At 33.4% G+C, this 21,713-nt stretch overlaps 3 protein-coding genes across 3 annotated transcripts; all 3 read left to right on the top strand.

Annotated features, from left to right (window-relative positions):
- The first annotated feature begins 592 nt into the window (after positions 1 to 592).
- On the top strand, positions 593 to 2,387 carry LOC116107984 (probable LRR receptor-like serine/threonine-protein kinase At4g29180). Its single transcript, XM_031394270.1, has 3 exons — positions 593 to 1,110; positions 1,189 to 1,709; positions 2,380 to 2,387. The coding sequence occupies exons 1-3, from the start codon at positions 593 to 595 to the stop codon at positions 2,385 to 2,387; spliced, it is 1,047 nt and encodes a 348-aa protein (XP_031250130.1).
- Positions 2,388 to 3,306: 919 nt separating this feature from the next.
- LOC116107940 (receptor-like protein kinase At5g59670) lies at positions 3,307 to 4,703 on the top strand (the record flags this gene model as incomplete). Its single annotated transcript, XM_031394211.1, has 3 exons — positions 3,307 to 3,387; positions 3,487 to 4,051; positions 4,130 to 4,703. Coding segments are annotated over exons 1-3 (1,203 nt in total), but the record flags the coding sequence as incomplete, so codon positions are not given.
- An 8,247-nt stretch (positions 4,704 to 12,950) lies between these two features.
- Positions 12,951 to 15,965, top strand: LOC116107951 (probable receptor-like protein kinase At2g39360). The gene has a single exon (XM_031394232.1). It carries the CDS (start codon positions 13,327 to 13,329, stop codon positions 15,787 to 15,789), a length of 2,463 nt encoding a protein of 820 aa, XP_031250092.1. The 5' UTR covers positions 12,951 to 13,326; the 3' UTR covers positions 15,790 to 15,965.
- The last annotated feature ends 5,748 nt before the right edge of the window (positions 15,966 to 21,713 follow it).

Genomic DNA, 21,713 nt, shown 5'->3' with positions numbered 1-21,713 from the left:
TTTAATTTTGCCGAACCACTTTAAAAGTTCTCTTTGTCATTTACTTTCTGACATTATCATTCACTCATCGTTGATTACCCGTAAGCACGCCCACAAGTGCCGATCTCAACAAGATCGATCGGATCTTGCTGGTTGGTACAGATTTCTGTGTCAACAATTAATATATACTTACCTGAAGTTGATTGAAATAAGATTAATCTGTAACCAGTATTTATTAACATTATTTAAAAAGAGCCAAGCCGGCTTTTGATTCTAATTACCAAACGCTAAGCTGCTAAATTGCTTTCTAGTCGATACATGCAATTCCATTGGGTTCATGTCAACGTTGTCCTCTACCTCACCCATGAAAACTTTATAAGAGCTAGCTTTCTATCTCCCTCCACACAATATCTCCAACTCTAAACTAATGGATAAATGGCTGATTTTTCTGCTACTCTTTACTGCCATTTTGGCCCAAACAGATTATTTAAGTCATTATTATTAGCTAATGTTCTAATTTTTTTTTCTTTTTTATCAAGTTTACATTGAAATTTTGCAGAGTACGATCGTTGGGAGCCTTTAGACTGTGGATTAGATTCGATAGACGTCATCTATGACGGTTGGTTATGGTTACCTGATGAAGTCTTTATATACAGGCAAAAAAAAAACTATCCAAGTAAACAATAATAACCTTCCAGGTTACATAAATACTCTTCGATATTTCCCCGATGGTGTGAAGAACTGTTACACTTTGTATCCGGATCCACAATACAAATTCATTTTTCGAGCTGGTTTCTACTATGGCAACTATGATGGTCTTTCCAAGCCCCCAACATTTGATATCCTTCTGGATGACCATTTCTGGGCAACTGTGAACACTTCTTCAAGTGACGATCAGCCAATTTATCATGAAATTTTTTATAAACCTAAGGCTGATCGTGACAATACAAATGTGTGTTTGGTTCAAACTCGTCAAGGTGAAGTCCCGTTTATTTCCTCTCTAGAGGTGGCTTATTTGTTCATCGAATATGAATTAAATACCCCAATCATGTACTCCTTGATGGGCAATGATACCGCCTTGAATCTTGTCAGCAGAAACGCCTTTGGTGGCCTCAACAAAGTTTTAGACAAGTAAGTTAATATTATCAAAACAAAAATTTTACGTTGCTATGAAAACGTGTGACTAATATATGTGATTACAATTTGCAGTGGTGAGAGTAATTATAATTCATCCCTCGGCGTTTGCTATGATATTACATTTCGAGTTTGGCAACCAAAACCAGTTGTGGGTTATCTCAACATTTCCTATTCTGATGTCGATGAAAACACATGCTTGAATGAGGCTTATGAAAATCAACCTCCAGATGCGCTATTGAAGAATGCAATTTCACCGAAAAACGCCACGGATTCTATTTATCTGAACGTTGATTTCAAAAACAGCACTCAACAATCTGCTTACTTTGTGTTCTACTTCCTGGATTATAACCTGTCAAGGAATCCAAATTATACGAGAAAATTTGAGATTCACATAGATGGTGCATTCAAGAATGTTGTGGAGCTGAATAATTCTCAGTTTGGTCAAGTTGTGTCGTTGTTTCCTGTTCAGGTTTCAGGTACTGCGAATGTTACTATATCTCCGTTCAGTGGCTCTAAGTTTCCTCCGATTCTTAATGGCATGGAAGTTTACACAGCTATGAAGATGGGATCTAATAATAATGTTAACGTTAAAGGTAACGAATCGCATGGATTTAAACTACGGTGCTCGGGTTTATCTTTGTTGGTTTTCTTTGTAATTTCATTTTTGGGTTGTTTTGTTTGAATTTTTGATAATAAAAGTGAATTGAATAATGAAATATTTGAAATTCTCCCGTGAGAAGACTTAATTAAGTTTGTCTAAAATTATTATGTTTGGTGCAAAAAAAAAATATATATATTTTGACTGAGGTCTGTTTGTGCATGCTTCAACTAATCTTTCTCAAATTCCATACCCTACAAGCCAATGCGTCAAGTAAATCACAAATGTGGTAGATGATCACTTAGTGGGATTCGAATACAAAATTTCCAGATAACTAAATGTCTTATTATTTAGCCACAAGCCAAATGGTTATATATAATAGAGATATATTAGGTTCTAATCCGTTTAACTTACAATAACAAATGTCAACTAAACAAAGTTTTTCATTAAAGTTGTGAAAATTTGTCTTTACCTATTAAAAACTTATGCACCTCAAAAATTTTCTAATAACAATATTATAGAAGATATATTATGATATTATTACAAATAAATACATGACATATCTTAATTAAATTTTAATTATGTATGTGAGCTGAAGATGTCCTATATCTGTCTTAAGTAAATTAAATAAATTTTAATTTCTTGTTTCAATTTTTCTCTTTTAGTGTACTGAATTTTGATTCAAGTTTTTCTTTGGTCAGTACCCTAATAAACATCTGATGGTGATATCTATTGTAATTATTTGAATTATTACTATTTTTTATAATTCAAAATTAATTAATTATTATATATATATGTTTGTAACATTTAATTTATATTAGTGATATATAATACTTGTTCTATCACGTTATGAAAAAAAATTAAAAATATTATCTTGATCTAACGTTGTTCAATTGTGAGAAATAATAATACTCAATTGTGGAAATAATCACCGCATAAAAGCCCGTGTTTGTGATCAATTTGTATACTGTATATAATATTATTCTTTCTTTTTTTAACAAAAAAAAAAAAATTAATGGTTTCAATTTAATGACAATTTTTTATTAGATTATAAACTTAATTAGAAATCAAAAGAAACTTGTTATTATCATCGTATACAATTGACAATTCACATGATATACGGCACGGAGTTGTCTTATGAGAAGACTTCTTGACACAATCTTGCTTATATAATTAACTATAACAACTATAATAAGATAAACGTTTATATACAAGTAAAATATGTGGAGATCGATAACATTGCATTTGTCAATGCTTAGTCACTATATAAATATTTAATTGCTTAATTAATTAATAATACAAGTTGTATTTTGCATTATAGATATAAAGATGTTGCTACAAAGAGTTAGAAGTGTGCTTGTTTCATAGCTGTTTTTGGAGAAGAACTTTTGGCTAGAATTGCTTTTATAAGACAAAATCTGCATATAGTTTAAGATCCTAAGAGCCAAGCCGGCTTTTGATTCTAACTACCAAACACTAAGCTGCTATACATGCAATTCCATTGGGTTCATCCATGCATATATCAACGTTGTCCTCTACCTCACCCATGAAAATTTTATAAGAGCTAGCTTTCTATCTCCTTCCACACAATATCTCCAACTCTAAACTAATGGATAAATGGCTGATTTTTCTGCTACTCTTTACTGCCATTTTGCCCCAAACAGTATATTCCAGTAAGTATCTAGATTTTTCCTTAAAGTCATTATTATTAGTTAATGTTCTAAATTTTTTTTTTTTCTTTTTACATCTATTTTCACATTGAATGTTTGCAGAGTACTATCAAGGGGTGCTACTAGACTGTGGATCGGTATCGCGAGAAGACTACTATGACGGTTGGCCATGGATGAATGACGAAGGCTCTATATCTACAGGCGAGACCAAAACTCTCCAGATAAACAATAATAACCTTCCAGGGTTCATGGATACTCTTCGATATTTCCCTGATGGTGTGAAGAACTGTTACACTTTGTATCCGGATCCGCAATACAAGTTCTTATTTCGAGCTGGTTTCTACTATGGAAATTATGATGGTCTTTCCAAGCCCCCAACATTTGATATCCTTCTGGATAACCATTTTTGGGCAAAGGTGGACACTTCTTCAATTGACGATCAGCCAATTTATCATGAAATTTTTTACAAACCTAAGGCTGATCGTAACAGTACCAGCGTGTGTTTGGTTCATACTCGCCAAGGTGAAGTCCCGTTTATTTCCTCTCTTGAGGTGGCTTATTTGTTGATTGACGATATTGACACAATGTACTCCTTGATGGGCAATGATACCGCCTTGAATCTTGTCAGCAGAGACGCCTTTGGTGGCCTCAACAAAGTTTTAGATAAGTAAGTTAATATTATCAAAACAAAAATTTTACGTTGCTATGAAAACGTGTGACTAATATATGTGATTACAATTTGCAGTGGTGAGAGTAATTATAATTCATCCCTCAGCATTTGCTATGATATTACATTTCGAGTTTGGCAACCAAAATCAGTTCCGGGTTATCTCAACGTTTCCTATTCTGGTGGCGATGAAACTCAATCGTGCTTGAATCAGCCTTTGGAAAATCGACCTCCAGATGATCTATTGAAGAATGCAATTTCACCGGAAAACGCCACGGATTCTATTTATCTGAACGTTGATTTCAAAAACAGCACTCAACAATCTGCTTACTTTGTGTTCTACTTCCTGGATTATAACTTGTCAACGAATCCATATTATACGAGAAAATTTGAGATTCACATTGATGGTGCATTGAGGAACGTTGTAGAGCTGAATATTTCTCAGTTTGGTCAAGTTGTGTCGTTGTTTCCTGTTCAAGTTTCAGGTACTGCGAATGTTACTATATCTCCGGTCAGTGGCTCTAAGTTTCCTCCGATTCTCAATGGCATGGAAGTTTACACAGCGACGAAGATGGACGGTACCGGCTCATCGCACGGATTTAAACTACGGTGCTCGGGTTTATCTTTGTTGGTTTTCTTTGTAATTTCATTTTTGGGTTTTTTTGTTTGAATTTTTTATAATACATGTGTATTAAATAATGAATATTTGAAATTCTCTCCTGAGAAGACTTCATTAAGTTTTGTCTAAAATTATTATCCTCGTTTTAAAATAGTAATGATAAAGATATATTACGCTCTAATCCGTCTCTGATCTCTCTTATGGACCTCGTTAACTTACAATAATTTTTCATTAATTTTGTGAAAATTACCTATTAAAAACATATGCACCTCGTAATTTTTCTAATAACAATATCATAGAAGATATATTATGATATTATTACAAATAAATATATGACATGTTTGATATAAAAAATTGCAACAACAAGAGGTACGTGATTCATAACATTAGAATCATATTGGATGCTTGCGTAATCTTGATGGATCAGTGACAGGATAAAACAATTATATATGAACAACAATTAAACACAAAACAGAGAGAATAAAAGAAGATTTTTAAAGTGATTCGGCTACTTATAATGCAAACTGACATTCACTGTTATATATTATGTGTATCTGCAAAGTGAGTTACAAAGAGTTATATCAAGTTTTCTCTCGATTTCTCTTTTACTCATTCTAGCAGTCTTTCTATGTGCATGTCTTGCTGTCTCTCAAAATGTATTAGGGTTGGGTTATATAGCATCCGTTACACTTGATCTTCGGCTTTAACTCTGAAGTTCGTATATATATTGCGTGTATCTGCAAAGTGAGTTACAAAGAGTTATATCAAGTTTTCTTCTCTTTTTCTCAGTCTAGCAGTCTTTCTATGTGCATGTCTTACTGTCCCTCAAAATGTATTAGGGTTGGGTTATATAGTACCCGTTAAACTTGATCTTCGGCTTTAACTTTGAAGTTTGTATGACATGAAATCTCCTCACCAAAGTTGAAATTATCCTTTTTTGATTGAGAATGATCCTTTCTTGATTACCGCTCAAGATGACATATCTTGATTAAATTTTAATTATGTATGTGGGATGAAGATGTCCTGTATATGTTTTAAGCAAATTAAATAAAGTTTTTCACCTTAATTTGTTGTTTTAATTTTTCTCTATTAGACGAAAGGACAAGCTTATCATTACTGTATACATAAGTTATTGATCTAGAACGTCTCTTGTGGGAAGGACTTGTCGAATTGATCTTTGCAAACAAAAACAATTTCCATAATTGAATGAATGAATACATGTTATAGATATTTTCAAGAAAATTTTTTTGGATGTAACAAGTATTAAAGTATTTATCTCATTATCAAACAATCTTATTGAGTAATTTATACTTTGTTATTTAAAAAAAAAAAAAAAAAAAAAAATCCTCTAGGTAATCTTTAATCAGTTTATGAAACCTAGTATGTATTAGTCTAATATACTATATGATTAAAATTGAATTCCGGCGGTAACTTATAGATGTTGTTTAGAAAATCCAAATTATTATCATGCAAAACAACAGGTGGATCTAGCACAAGATAGAATTAATTAAAGCCGGCTCTTCTACTTTGATGACATTAACTAAACTATTTAATTAGTTGTTTCTTAATTCCATTGCAGCTGGGGTAATTTCATCGGGATCATCCATATAGCAAGGTTGTCCAGCTCACATAAATGTAAAGTGTTCGGAGTTCCACACCGACGAAGCATGCTTAAGCTTACTAGGTTATAAGAAGGGGTAATCCTCCTATTTAACAAGGTCTGATGAAGAGTCAGACATACCTTAAATTCTATCATGTTATCAGAGCTAGGCTCAATTGAGTTGAATGTTTGACTGAAGAGTTAGAACCAACAACTACCTCCCAGTTTAACTGAGTGCTTGACCAGCAAGTAGGTTATAAGAGGGGGTGATCCTCCTATTCAACAAGACCTTATTGGATGAGGAGTCAGACCCACCTCAAATTATATCATAAAGTTCATAAACGCAACAGCTCTTTGATCTCTTTCTCTCTAATATCTCTCTCTAAAAATGGAGAAATGGGCTATCATTTTCCCATATTTCATAGCTTTTATGGTTCAAACAGCTTCTTCATCAGAATCATATCCATATAAGTGTCAAAAGAATTACGCCATCAGGTTAATGATAAAGTATCATATTGTTACATCAAATGAGATAGATGTATGTATGATGTATCACGTTATATAAATGTTTAATAAAATTTTATAACAACTAACCATCATATAATTTTTAAATGAAAGATGAATGAATAACTTGGTATTATTAGTGTTGGTGAGATGGCTTGAAACGATGTCGTGTTATAGCTTAAATGAAACGACATCGTTTTGAGCAGAATTGAAGAAGCAATCCTGAGCGTTGATGAAGAGAAGATCCAAAGGCTGAAATTAGTCCTTCAGTCAACCATATAAAAGTAGAACTTATTTTGGCAGATTGTAACACAGTAATTTGCGTGAACTCTCTCTTCTTCATTGACACAAAATTGAGTCTGTTAGGGTTTTCGATTTTGGGTGTTTTGGATCTTGTAACTTGGTGATTGAGTGACTGGGTCAGGTCATTCTAGGTGTATTTGTATACGCAATTAGTAGAGATTGAAAGGGTAAAATCTCCAGGGTGAGTTACGGGTTGGAGAAGAGGTTTTGAAGGTTTTTCTGTTACTGTGTGTAATCTATAATCTTGACTGTGGTTTTAGTGCAGCGAGCTTGTGTGTGTTTCCCGAGCTCAACGTGGACGTAGCTTGCTCAAATATTGCAAGTGAACCACGGTAAAATTCTTGGTTATTCTTGTGCGTTTTTTGTTATGATTCTTGATTGTTGTTTGTGGTTGGTTGATCTTTGTGTGTGTGGTTATAACAGTGGTATCAGAGCTTAAGGTTACCAAAAATTAGGGAGATATCGGGTTAAATTCCAATCTGAGATTTCTAGGGTTTTTTGGGGGCTGTCGTTAAATTGGGGCTTTCTCAATTTTAGGGTTTAGAAATCAAATTGGGGACTAGAGGAGTGTTATTCGGAACGAAGTGGCACAGATCTCACTAGCAATATAAACCTAGGGTATTCCCGTTTCTTGAAGTTTAAGAACAGGGTCTAGTTCTTGATCTTTCCATCTCAGAAACCAAACCAAACACTTCACCATGACAAATACCACCACCCGAATGGAAATCTTCCAATATGATGGGAAGATTGACTTCGGGAGTTGGAAAAAAAAAATGAAAGCATTGGTTTCTCACAACAAGGTGGCCATCGTACTAGAAGAGGACTCCAAGAAGTGGCCAGAGGAGAAGCTGAAGAAGAAAGAGGAGATCAATGAGGAGGCATACAACTTGATAGTCATGAACATGTCCGACAGCATCCTTAGGAAGGTAGACGGAATCGAATCAGCGATTGAACTTTGGGGTAAACTCAATATTTTGTATGCTTTGCAATCTGCCCCCAACTTAGCTTTTTTAAAAGGGGCCTTATTTCCGTATAAAATGGACAGTGCTAAGAGTATAGATAAAAACCTAGACGAATTTCTAAAAATGACTTTGATCCTGAAAGGGACAGACCAAGCATTAGGAGAAACGAGTCTAGCTATGATCCTATTGAACTCCCTGATTGATGACTACCAGGTAGTCAAGAATGCCCTATAGTACTCGGGTACTGTACCAAACCTTGACCTAATAACAGCAGGACTTAGGGCCAGAGAATTAGAATTAAAGACCCAAAAACGAAGTGGCACAAACCTATTTGTTAAGAGCAGACCAGAGTCTAGTCAAACTGGTAAGCGAAATCAGAATTATCAGGGGGCTAGAAATAAGAAAAAAAGGAAGGGCAGCAACGAGCTTAGAGTAGAGCCTAGAAAATGTTTCTTTTGCAATAAAACTGGACACATTAAAAAGAATTGTTTCGAATGGATTAAAAAGCAAAAACATGGGAATACAGAGAATAACTTAGTCACCACCAAAAACATGTTAAAGGAACCTGAAGTCCTTACTGTGTCAATGAATGACATTAGTGAAGAGTGGCTGATGGACTCAGGTTGTTCGTTTCACATGATCAGTCCTAAAAGAGACTGGTTCCAAGTGTGATGGCTTGAAACGCTATCGTGTTATAGCTTAAATGAGACGACATCGTTTTGAGCAGAATTGAAGAAGCATTCCTGAGCGTTGATGAAGAGAAGATCCAAAGGCTAAAATTAGTCCTTCAGTCAACCATATAAAAGCAGAACTTATTTTGGCAGATTGTAACACAGTAATTTGCGTGAACTCTCTCTTCTTCATTGACACAAAATTGAGTCTGATAGGGTTTTCGATTTTGGGTGTTTTGGATCTTGTAACTTGGTGATTGAGTGACTGGGTCAGGTCATTCTAGGTGTATTTGTATACGTAATCAGTAGGGATTGAAAGGGTAGAATCTCTAGGGTGAGTTACGGGGTTGGAGAAGAGGTTTTAAAGGTTTTTCCGTTACTGTGTGTAATCTGTAATCTTGACTGTGGTTTTAGTGCAACGAGCTTGTGCATGTTTCCCAAGCTCAACGTGGACGTAGCTTGCTCAAATAGAGTAAGTGAACCACGGTAAAACTCTTGGTTGTTCTTGTGCGTTTTTGGTTGTGATTCTTGATTGTTGTTTGTGGTTGGTTGATCTTGGTTATAACAATTAGATTATAAATTCAATATATGTTTCTTTCGTAGAAAAGTTTAGAAATATTTGTGGTTGATTTAACATGAGGCAAAAAAAATTTCATCGGTGTTGCTTCGATCACTGTATTCAACTCTTGCGTTGTTGCAGACAAAAACCAGACATTGATTCTGATCAATTCCGGAGCAGTAGACTGGGAGAGATACGAAAATATGTCATGGGCCCCTGACAATGGCTATATCACCACAGGCAAAACGAAGCCTATCGATGACCCAAAAATTAACGTTCCAGGTTACATGAAAAAACTTAGATATTTTCCTCAAGGTACCAAGAACTGTTAGAAAGTGTTCCTGGATCCACAATACAAGTTTATATTTCGAGCTGGATTCTTCTATGGCAACTACGACGGTCTGTCCAAGCCCCCAACGTTTGATCTTCAATTGGATGGTGGTTTCAGGGCAACTGTGGATACATCTGCAAGTGAAGAAGGACCAATTTTTCAGGAAATTTTGTACAATCCAAAGGGTGAAAGTACCAGTGTGTGTTTGGTTAGAACCCATCGAGGTGAAATCCCATTTATCTCTTCTCTTGTTGTGGCTCTTTTGCCTGTAGCCGAGGGTGCCAAGCCAGTTTACAAGTTGATGGGCAGCAACACGGCGTTGCATCTTGTCGACTGAACCACATTTGGTGGCCTCGATCAAATTATAAAGTGAGTAGTTTTGTTCCTTTCACGCATAATTGGTACTTGAAATTTCCATATCGTCCATGAGTGTACGCACAAAAACGTTTTCTGCAGTCTATATTCAAAGTATTTTTCATTAAACTTTGAGGGCAAGGTTTAAGACCGGTCACACCAAGTGATAGAAGACTATCTCGATCACAATTTTTGATGGAAAAGATAAAGCATTTCCCTCGTGACTAAACACATTATTCTTTTTTCTTTTGTTTTGAAGCCTTCTAGTTATTTAATTTTGTTTAGATTACTAAAATGATACATGTGATGGCTGTACCTGAACATATTAATTGCAGCTCAAGGACTTTCTATAAGTGCGATGAGTATTCGTTTCGAATCTGGCAGCCAAAAGCAATGCCGGGTTATCTCAACGTTTCCTCTGATGTTAACACTGTTCACTTTCCTGGAGAATGTTTGGGTTTCTCATATGAAAACCGACCCCCGGATAGTCTTTTAAAGAATGCAATTGCACCATCAAATGCCGCAGATTCCATCTCTGTTAACGTTGATTTCAGAAACAACAACCAACAACAATCGGCTTACTTTGTGTTCTTCTTCCTCGATTATAATCTTAACCAGTCCCAAAATCCAAATAATTCCAGAAAGTTTGAGATTCTCGTTGAATGTCGTGGAGCTTAATGCTTCTGAGTTTGGTCAAGTTGTGTCATTGTTCCCTGTTCAAGTTTTAGGCACTGCAAACGTAACTATTTCTCCAGTGAATGGATCTGACTTGCCCCCAATTCTCAATGCCATGGAAGTTTACATAGCTTCTGACATATCAAAAGGAGGGTTCAAGCTTCAATGGTCAGGTTTTTATCTAAAGCTTTTCAATGTAATTTCGATTCTGGTCTTGCTTATTTGAGGTTTGAGATAATTTCATTTACCCAGGGTTTGGTTCTACTAAGCAGTTTAAATTAGTATGATAGATTTCTTTGATTCTAACAAATGTTAATCAACCTAAGAGTAGAATAAATAATTCAATCGTACACGTAAAGATAGAATAAATAATTTACTCGCAATTCACACTATCTCTCCATCAAACTAGTGTTTCATAGTTACTATTTTTAGTATTTGAGAGTTCATGTTGAAACACAAACTAACCCACAAATTGAGCAAGAATTTTTGTGGGCTTTTATGATTGTAAGTTGGCCCAAATGAGCCCATATAAGAAAGCTTATTTAAAGGTTGAAATCCAGTTAAGTCGAGGATTTAGATACTCGAACTCGACTCGGTTGCTACAATACCAAGTTCGAGTTTGAATTCAAATCTGGTCGAGCTTGATAGGTTCAAACTAGAATTTGGTACCTAAAAGTCGAATTTAAGCTCGGTTAATCGAGTTTTAGTTGAGCTTTTTGAATTTAATCGAGTTTTAGTTCAAAAAACTTGAACTCGAATCCAACTCAGCTAGTCAAATTCGAGTCGAGCGCGAGCAGTTTGGCTCGGTTTTCACCCGTACTTATCACAAAAGTCATGGTTTTTGTTTCTTTGTCAAGACTCAATTAATATTATCACCATATCACATAGTATTATCAAATTAATTGACATAACAACTAACAAAACATTATTCTGTCATTTGTTATATAGAAAACTTTAAACCAAATAAATATTTTATGTAATTGCATATTCTAGGTATAGTATTTGAGATGTTATAAACATTTTGGAATGACTTAACACTATTCTCGGGTAGTTAATTTAAAATTATTTATTTTTCTTGGAGTCTTGCTTTAATGTGAACAACTTCTTTTGAACGAGAATTGACTTTATTGTTTAAACCCAATAAGATATTAGAATAGACTTTTAAAACGGGTATAAAACGCAGCCTATATAATTACTTAAATCTTTCTTTGTTTTTACCTAATAAAGTTTTTCTTTGGATTAAACTAATTTTTAATTTTACCTAACGCCAACTTTTGATATGGACAAAATAAACCACGTTGATCATATCAAATTGGACCCAAAAAAAAATAAAATAAAAAGACCACAAATTTGACAGATTTATTGAAGTCAAATTCCAATAAAGTCAACAAGAGCTTTTTCCTCAAAATATGGGCCCGAAACCCAAAAACATGCTTTACAACTAAGGCCCATCAACATCCATTGGTTGTAATAGAGGAACTTTCCTCGCGCCCGTCATCAATGTTAAGTGACGGTGGGTGGCAAAACCGCGTTCTAGCTAGAAGATTAGATGACAAGGATAAAGTACAAATCAATATTAATAATTATATTTTGATTTGTCTGCCACCAAATATTCTCAATGAACCACCCCACGAAATTTCTCACTACTCCAACCGCATAGAAAAGTGGGTTACGGAATTAGGCCGTGTTTGGTTTCACATGTCGTCAAATAAATAAAATATATATTTTGAAATAAAAGAAAAAAAAAACTAAGTGATAAATTAATTAAATATCAACTTAATTAATATTTTTAACTACTGGGTTCAATAAAGATGTAATGTTTTTAAGTATTAAATATAAATTAATAAATATTAAGTCAAAATATCTCAATCTATTTATAAAGATTTAAAGTGTTACGTGCGGACCGATATATTTAATTAATAACCATAAATTGATTAAAAAAATTAAGACTAAAGTATTTTATATAAAGATTATTACTCAAGTCTTTTAATCTCTTTGTATAATAATTTTAAGATTAATGATGAATAATGATTAATTATCATAATTAATCTTACAAAACACATATTTTTGCTGTTTCTCACTAATTATGTGGATTAAGAATAAGAAAAGAATTAAAGAAAGCCAAACAAGGCCTAAGCGAATCCAAATTAAGAGGAGAATGATAATTAAACATGGCATAACGTAGATTGGAAAAAGCTACTTTATCCACATAGCTGTCTTCCTCTTTCTGCAATCATGTGTTGTCTGTTCAAACTGTACTTTGACTCTACTGTCTACTCCTACTCTTTCTTCTCTTCATTTTTTTTATTCACAATCCTATGAATTTGTCAAAACAAAACGTCGAGCAAAGGACAAATCCATCTCTTTTGGGTCCTTTTCCATGGAACTAAATGCTGGTCTCGCAACGTGCAGTGCTGTACATTAGGTTAGGTCCTATAATAATGACTTCTTTTACTTCCCAAACACCAATTTCCATCACCCCTATCATTCCTCAGTCTTAGATATTTCAAAACTTTTGCCACTCTCTGCTTCTTCTTCTTCATTGATTTTCAGGTGATTTTGAGCCTCACCCTTTTCTTTATTCACTTGCTTTCCTCTTATTATCATCTCTTCAGTTTTTGATATCTTAACCATTTCTTTCACTTTCGCTGGTGATTAATTTTCTTTCCTTTTTTTAGTCAGAATTTTGTTGTTATCATGGTGAGTGTTAGGACTTTTGAATTGGAGATATGGGTTTCATTTGTTCTTTGTTTAATATGTTTTTCTTTTGGGTTTTCTCCTGAGGATAATTATCTAATAGACTGTGGTTCATCCACAAATACATCTGTAGATAATCGTGTATTTGTTTCTGATAGCTCAAGTTCCATCAATCTTTTAACTCAGGAAAACATTTCTGCTGAGATTAGCTTGAGTTCTATTTCATCCAATAGCAATTATTCATCTTTGTATCACACTGCTAGAATATTCACAGGACCCTCCAATTACTCCTTTCCAATCAAACAAAAAGGGAGACTTTGGATTCGCCTCCATTTCTTCCCTTTCGTTTATGAAAAATACAATATGACCTTGGCAAAATTCTCTGTTTCCGCTCAAAGTTTTACCCTTATTAAAGAATACCAATCAGGGAATGGTTCTTTAGTTAAGGAGTATTCTTTGAACATTACTTCTGATAAGCTTGTTCTCACTTTTACTCCTCTTGCAAATTCATTTGCATTTTTAAACGCTATAGAAGTCTTTTCGCTCCCTCCTGAGCTCATCCCTGAAGGTGCCACAACTATTGGCTCTCAAACTGGTAACCAAAATCTGCAGAAGCAGGCCTTGGAGACAGTTGCGCGGGTAAATATGGGTAATGAAACCGTTACTCGTCAAACTGATCCATTATGGCGGCTTTGGGTTGCTGATGATTCATTTCTAGTGCATAATGGTCTAGCCAAGTTTGTGTCAAATGTCAAAGCTGTTAATTTCACCGGAGAAAAGACAAAGGAGGAAATTGCTCCGGCTGATGTCTATGGCACGGCCACAATGTTGAACTCAGAGCCAAATCCTAGTACCAATGCAAATGTTACATGGATATTTGATGTGGATCCTGGTTTTGAATATCTGGTTCGGTTTCACTTCTGTGATATATCGAACACCCCCCAACCTATCTTATTCAATGTTTATATCAATTCATGGTATGCTTCTCATGATTTTAATCTTCAAAAGTTTACTTCCAAAACCATTGGTGCCCCATACTACATGGATTCCATCATAAGAGTAAGTGATAGCCGTAAGCTAAGTGTAAGTGTCGGTCCTTCTGCTATAGTGGAAGGGTACCCAAATGCATTTCTTAATGGGTTGGAGATCATGAAGGTAAACAATTCTAGAGGCAGCTTTGATGTCTTGGAGTCTAACTCTAATTTCTCAACCGATTCCAAGATGAAAGTTGGTCTGATAGTGGGATTGGCTGCTGGGTTATTTGTCGTGGTTGTTTTGGTTTTAGTTCTCTTCCTACTGTGCAGAAGAAGAAAAAAACTGGCACAAATTGGTCATTCGAAGGCAGAGGACAAATTTGGCATGAATGGAGGAGGAGCTACTGCCATCTTTTCCAGCTCGAAGATTGGCTATCGCTACCCGTTTGTTGCGATTCAGGAGGCTACCGAAAATTTTAATGAAAGCTTGGTTGTTGGGGTTGGAGGTTTTGGGAAGGTTTACAAGGGAGTCTTGAGAGACAAAACGATGGTGGCAGTGAAGAGGGGAGGTTCTCAATCACATCAGGGTCTTGCAGAATTTAGGACTGAGATTGAAATGCTATCTCAGTTTCGTCACCGCCATTTGGTATCTTTAATTGGGTACTGTGATGAAAAAGATGAGATGATCATAATCTATGAGTACATGGAAAATGGTACTCTCAAGAACCATCTTTATGGCTCAAATTTTCCCAGCTTAAGTTGGAGAAAGAGGCTTGAGGTATGCATTGGATCAGCCAGAGGACTTCACTATCTTCATACCGGCTCCACTAACACAATTATTCATCGTGATGTCAAGTCTGCAAACATACTACTAGACGAGAATTTCATGGCCAAGGTTGCTGATTTTGGTCTTTCAAAAACTGGCCCCGACTTAGATCAGACTCATGTTAGTACAGCAGTGAAAGGCAGCTTTGGGTATCTTGATCCTGAGTACTTGACAAGGCAACAACTAACCGAAAAATCTGATGTGTACTCCTTTGGGGTGGTCATGCTTGAAGTTCTGTGTGGGAGACCTGTGATTGATCCATCACTTCCTAGAGAAAAGATGAATTTAGTTGAATGGGCAATCAATTGTCAAAAGAGAGGGCATTTGGAGGACATTGTAGATCCGAAGATCATGGATCAAATAAAACCAGAATCCTTGAAGAAGTTTGGAGAGATAGTTGAGAAATGCCTTGCCGAGAGTGGTCTTGATCGACCTTCTATGGGAGATGTCTTGTGGAACTTGGAGTATGCATTTCAACTCCAAGGGAATGAAGAAAAATCCAGTCCTAATGGTGAGACGTCATCGCAAGCTAATCTTGTCAATCAGTCGCACAGCACCATATCCATCACAGATTTCAGTATGGGAAGTGTAGATGACCTCGCCGGTGTTTCAATGAGTAAGGTTTTTGCGCAAATTGTGCAAGAGGAAGCAAGGGAGAGTTAGTTAAGTTATGTACTCAACCAAGAGTTTCTGAGTTCTTTCACATATATTGTACAGAAAGGGATTGTGTAGTTTTATGGCATACATGTAGAAAGCATGCCAATTGAATGTATTTGCTTAATGTTGTGTTTTATCTTAGAGTATGCACAGTTAAATACAGCGTTCTGCATAATTATTTACCTGCCTTTACTCCAGTGTGCAACTTCTTTTCTTTTCTGGCTTTTGATTCTACTGAAATTCTTCTTTAAATGATATAATTGTTATGCTTCTTTGTCAATGGAATTGGAAAAAGTTGTTTCCAGGGAACATAAAATCTGCGCCATCCACTAAATGCCTATCAATTTTATGCATACACCTTATGATCATCTTGTATGCAACAAAGATATATGTTACAGCTTACAGGCTTTCAAGTCCTGTTTGTCAGATTCATTCTCTCAAAATGAAGTCTGGATCAATGAGATCAAGAAGTACAGAATTTTCTATTGGGTGGGTAGGTCTTGAAAGGAGAAGGGAGGCCGTAATGCCAACAGAGGTCTATTATTGTATTCACCCAACTTGATAGCACTAATTTTAGAAACAGTTAATGACTTTTTTCCACCCAAAAAACTGGTTGAATTACGCTTTTCCACCTAGACTTTTAAAAGTATTATTTACTGTCCATTATCAATAATTTTCATTGCGAGGAAGGACATGATGGTCAAAAGTCAGTCATAAATGAGGGTAGGATGGTCTTTCGACTTCATCAATCACTCCTAAATCGTCAATTTTTGGTGTCAGAATTTGGCCGAGGCACATTGCAATTGTCGGCGATTGGGGATTAATCTTTGGTTAGGATATTTTCATCTTCACAATGTATCTAATAGAAAACGTTAAAAAGTAATAGTATAATTTTTGTCTTTTATTTTTATAAAATGTTATTTTAAAAATTTGAGGCACTTGATTTTTTTGTCAGGAAAAAGTCGTCTAACTCTTTTAGAATGTCCAGTGTCAAAGTGACTGAATAAATCACTAACTATGTAATGTAATTTATTGATTGGGTTATAAACGACCTTTTACTAGAAGTTATATTATATTTATTTACCGTTGTGTGATTCTTGTTTAAGCATGTAATTGAGGCGGCAAAAGAATTACAGCGAAAATAGTGTGGTGGTTAAATTTAATTTCTTTTAAATGCTTAATAAAATATATTAAAATTATAANTGCGATTGTCGACGATTGGGGATTAATCTTTGGTGCCGGTATTTTCATCCTCACAATGTTTTTAATAGAAAATGTTAAAAAGGAATATAATTTTCACCTTTTATTTTTATAAAATGTTATTTTAAAAGTCTTGAGGTAGTTCTTTTTTGTCAGGAAAAAGTCGCCTAACTCTTTTAGAATGTCCAGTGTCAAAGTGACTGAACAGGTAAATCGTAAATCACTAACTATGTAATGTAATTTATTGATTGGGTTATAAACGACCTTTTACTAGAAGTTATATTATATTTATTTACCGTTGTGTGATTCTTGTTTAAGCATGTAATTGAGGCGGCAAAAGAATTACAGCGAAAATAGTGTGGCGGTTAAATTTAATTTCTTTTAAATGCTTAATAAAATATATTAAAATTAGATCACCCGTCCACGCATTTAACGTGTTTATTTATTATATTGTTTTATTTTATTATCAAATTTTTATATTTTAAGAAATTATAAACCATTATTGTTTCACAAAAAAAAAAAATGTCAAATATTGATTATAATATAACATTTTATTATTGTTCTTTTTTTTTTTAATCAGGTTTTTATATTTAAAGATTGTTGAGAATCGTTGTATAATTGCTATTTAGGATGTCGTTAATTGGTCCTCATGTTTGCTGCTTATTGGTATTGATAAAATATGGATGATTCACATACATTCAATTAATGTCTGCTATACAGATCTTTTACATTCCTCTTTTAATTTGATAAAATGCAAGTGATGGAAGATTGAAATGATCAATTTGTAATTCAGCAAGAATTGAACACTATGTACTTTGATTTATGCATATATGTTCTACGAAGTAAAGTTATATGTAAATAAAATAGTAGTTACCTTGATTTTCAAGTACATTATATCGAATATTGTTGGTCTGTTCATATTGATCTTTAACAATTTATAACAGGAAAAAAATTTAGGAACAATAAATATTAATACAGAATTCTCGAAAAAATAAATATAACAGTAATATTATGTACTTCTCTTTCTCTTCAATTTTGAAATATTCAATATTTCGTATGTCTAGGATACTACGTCCATAATATCTTCATCACCATTATCCATCATCAGGTTTTATACCTGGGAAAAAAATTCGAAAAGGATTATAGCAATACAGCAGTAAACAATTCCGAGCCAACCAAAGAAATATAGAAAAACTAATACAATAACTTTGACACCACGTAATTTTAAGCAACGTGAACAAATATTATGATACAGGAGAAATTATATAACTATATAAATTTAGCATAAACACTTCTATTTGTTGTGATAAACCATACAAAAAATCAGTACATGATAGACATAAACATAGTTTCAATTTAATGAATTCTGCTTTTAATACAAACAACCTCTTCGAATTCATGAACGGTAATAAATATGTCACTTCACATTCATATATATCAAGTAAATAGTAATATTAGCATTGAAATTAAAATTAAAATACTTGGTATAATTCAGATAAATCATGTAACAAACTATTAATATATCAACATATATATATGATTCAAAGTAATGTGTCATTTAACTGATACAACGTATCTTTTCACATTCATGAAATTCGAAATAATACCTTATCAATCCATTCATATTCACATTCATTCATGAATATTAATATTTCTATACCCTTTCACATTCAATTAATTATTATTAATATTAATATATCTTTACCCCTTCACATTCAATTAAACAAAAACAATGAATGAAACTAAATTCATTAAACAAAACATATAATCATGCATATTAATTATTACTATTAATCAATTTTAATATTAATATATCTATACCCCTTCACATTCAGTTAATTATTAATAATATTAATATATCTTTACCCCTAGCCTTCACAATCAATTAAACAAAAACAATGAATTAAACTAAATTCATCGAACAAAACGTATAATCATAAAATTAAATTTTAATTATAAAACATATAATCATAAAACATTTAATGTGAATGTGAAGTGTATTTATCTAATTAAACACATCCAACAAATATTGAATGTATCTTGTTATATAGATATCTGTTATTAATAATACCAAATAGCTTAAACCAATAACATGCAGACACTTGTAGCAATTATAGAGCTTCTGAGATCCTATGTGGCAATCAAATATCAAGTGCTTCAGAATTATATAGATATAAACAATGAATCAGACTAAATTCATCAAACAAAACATATAATCATGCATATTAATATATCTGTACCCCTTCACATTCAGTTAATTATTACTAATATTAGTATATCTTTACCCCTTCTTCCTTGCTTTCTTGTCCACCCAACTAATTCACTTTGGAAAGTCAATCTAAAATTGCCTCATTTTCCCAAGTTGACCCTCAGTGAATTGCAGATTCATTTGTATTCCTCTCATGTTTGAATTAAAAAACAGAAAAATTTATGACCGTTAAATTGTGAGCACAAAAATATGCATTTAATAGTTTGTTATGTCATGATTTAATCAATACAATTAAATTATTATTTTGAATGGTTACTCATGGTAACTGAAAGGTTGAAGTTGAAAGCATTATAATATAAACAGTTCAAAGTGTTTATGGGGTGCAGTTTGTTAGGTTATTTTTGTTTGAAATTAATTCCGTTATTGCTATAATTAGTCAATATAGTTGTCCATTTTATAGTACAATTCCTGGTTATTATATTGTTTAGTATATACATTTAATATTGTATGATAGTATCAAAGTGTTTATGGGGATAGAGTCTGTTATACTATTGTTATTTACAGGCTTTCGATTATTTACTTGTTTTGTACGCATCGTATAATGTCTCTGTTCACTGGGTTTCTTAGACTTTTTAGTTTCTAAAAGTTGATGTTGAAAGCATAATGATATTAATAGTTCAAAGTGTTATGGAGTGGAGTCTGTTACGTCATTTTTTATTTATAGGTTTCTAATTATTTACTTGTCTTCTAATTACAATATAATATTTCTGTTGACAGGGTTTCTTAGGGTCCTTAGAAATAAAGCAACGTGGCTAGATTCACCCAATGTGATTGCACGATTAGAAAGAAATCAGAGGATTCTAGAACTTGAGAAGAAAAGGTGTACTGGGGACATAATTTTGTTACAAAAAAGACTCGAAGAAACTGTAAATGAATTAAAAGACAAACAGGAGATTGTAAAAGTCGTTGGAAAATCTTGTGCAAGAGTCGAGGAACAGCTTGATGTCCTTAAGAAACAGGAAAAAGAATTATTGGATGAAAACGTAGACTTACAACCTGCTCTTGCAAAAATAGAAAGACAGAGAGATCAAGCTGCTGATATTGTGACAGACATGTTTATCAAAACCCGAAAAGCAAGTGTCTACATGTTATTGGTTTAGGCTTTAATTGTTGCAAGTGTTTGCATGTTATTGGTTTATACTATTTTGTATTATTACTAACAGATATATTCAATGTTTTGTAAATGTTAACTGTTTTATTATTATTAAATTAGATCAAGAGAAACTCTTCACATTCATGATAAATGTTTTATGATTATATGTTATCTTTCATTGTTTCTGTCTAATTGAATGTGGAGGGGTACAGAACGTGAAAGGGTAGATATATATAGATAATATTTGTTATAATTAATATGCATGAATAAATGCGAGCATTAATATATTGATAAGGTGTATTGTTGAATTTCGTGAATTTGATGAGATGCGTTGTATCACTTAAAGGATTCGTTGCTTTGAATCCTATATATATGTGGATATATTAACAATTTGTTACATGATTTATCTGAAAAAAAAGAGGTAGTCAACTTTTAATTGTGCTGAAGCATTTAAATCGAGTTTCCCAGAAGCCTGTGCATATTTTTTAGAAGAAGCCATGCTGGAAGACAGTATCTCTGCTGATGTCAATAATCTTTGAAACATTAACTTATATAAAGTTCGCAGGAAAAACCTATTAATTGCTTTGTATTTTTGAAACTGTTTGTAAATATTTATGTTGCACTAACAATTGAAATTTTGTATTTTGCCAAAAAACTTGTTGCTAAAAATAGATACGAATATCTACTTTGTGTTAGTTAGTAATAAATATTACATGATAATATTTAAAAACACAAGAAAAAGAAGAAAAGAACAACAATTTTCTCAAAATCTCAATTTTTTCCTTCTAGAGCTTTGATATCTCTTACCAACAGCTGAAGGTTTATCAATAATATTTTTTGCCTGTTCATTGTATTCTAGCTCTTGGTGTTTTGTTCCTTCACCCTTTTCTTTACTTATGTTTGAGGTACCTGAATTAGAAGATTGCATTGTACTACATTGTTCTTGTTCTTCGACAGATGATCTGGTAGTTGATGTTTTGTCAGTAATTTTTGGTGTTAAAGCCTGATGTTGAATCGCATCTGCTGTTGATGAATCCTTTCCATCTTCCTCTTCAACTGCCTGTAATTTTTGTATAAACTATTAATAGCATGTTAATGTCAAGCAACTATTGCTATCATTTGAATTTTTAAAAATATGTTACTTAAAATAAAAAATAAAATATACTGACCTCTTCCAATCGCTGTAGCTTGTAATCATTTTCTAGTTCATCTTTGACTGGAAATTTTTTTAATACAGTATAAGTCTCATATCCTTGTTTCAAATCAGTTTCTGACAACTTAATTTTGAAAACAAAAGTCTTTCCACAAAAAGCATTTACAACATCTGGAATTCTTTCATGATTGTTTTCTTGGGTTTTCAATAACTGG

This window comes from Pistacia vera, unplaced genomic scaffold (genome assembly GCF_008641045.1).
Source record: "Pistacia vera cultivar Batoury unplaced genomic scaffold, PisVer_v2 Contig550, whole genome shotgun sequence".
NCBI lineage: Eukaryota > Viridiplantae > Streptophyta > Magnoliopsida > Sapindales > Anacardiaceae > Pistacia > Pistacia vera.
Note: the sequence above shows the minus strand (reverse complement) of the source record. Positions and strands in the feature narration are given on the sequence as shown.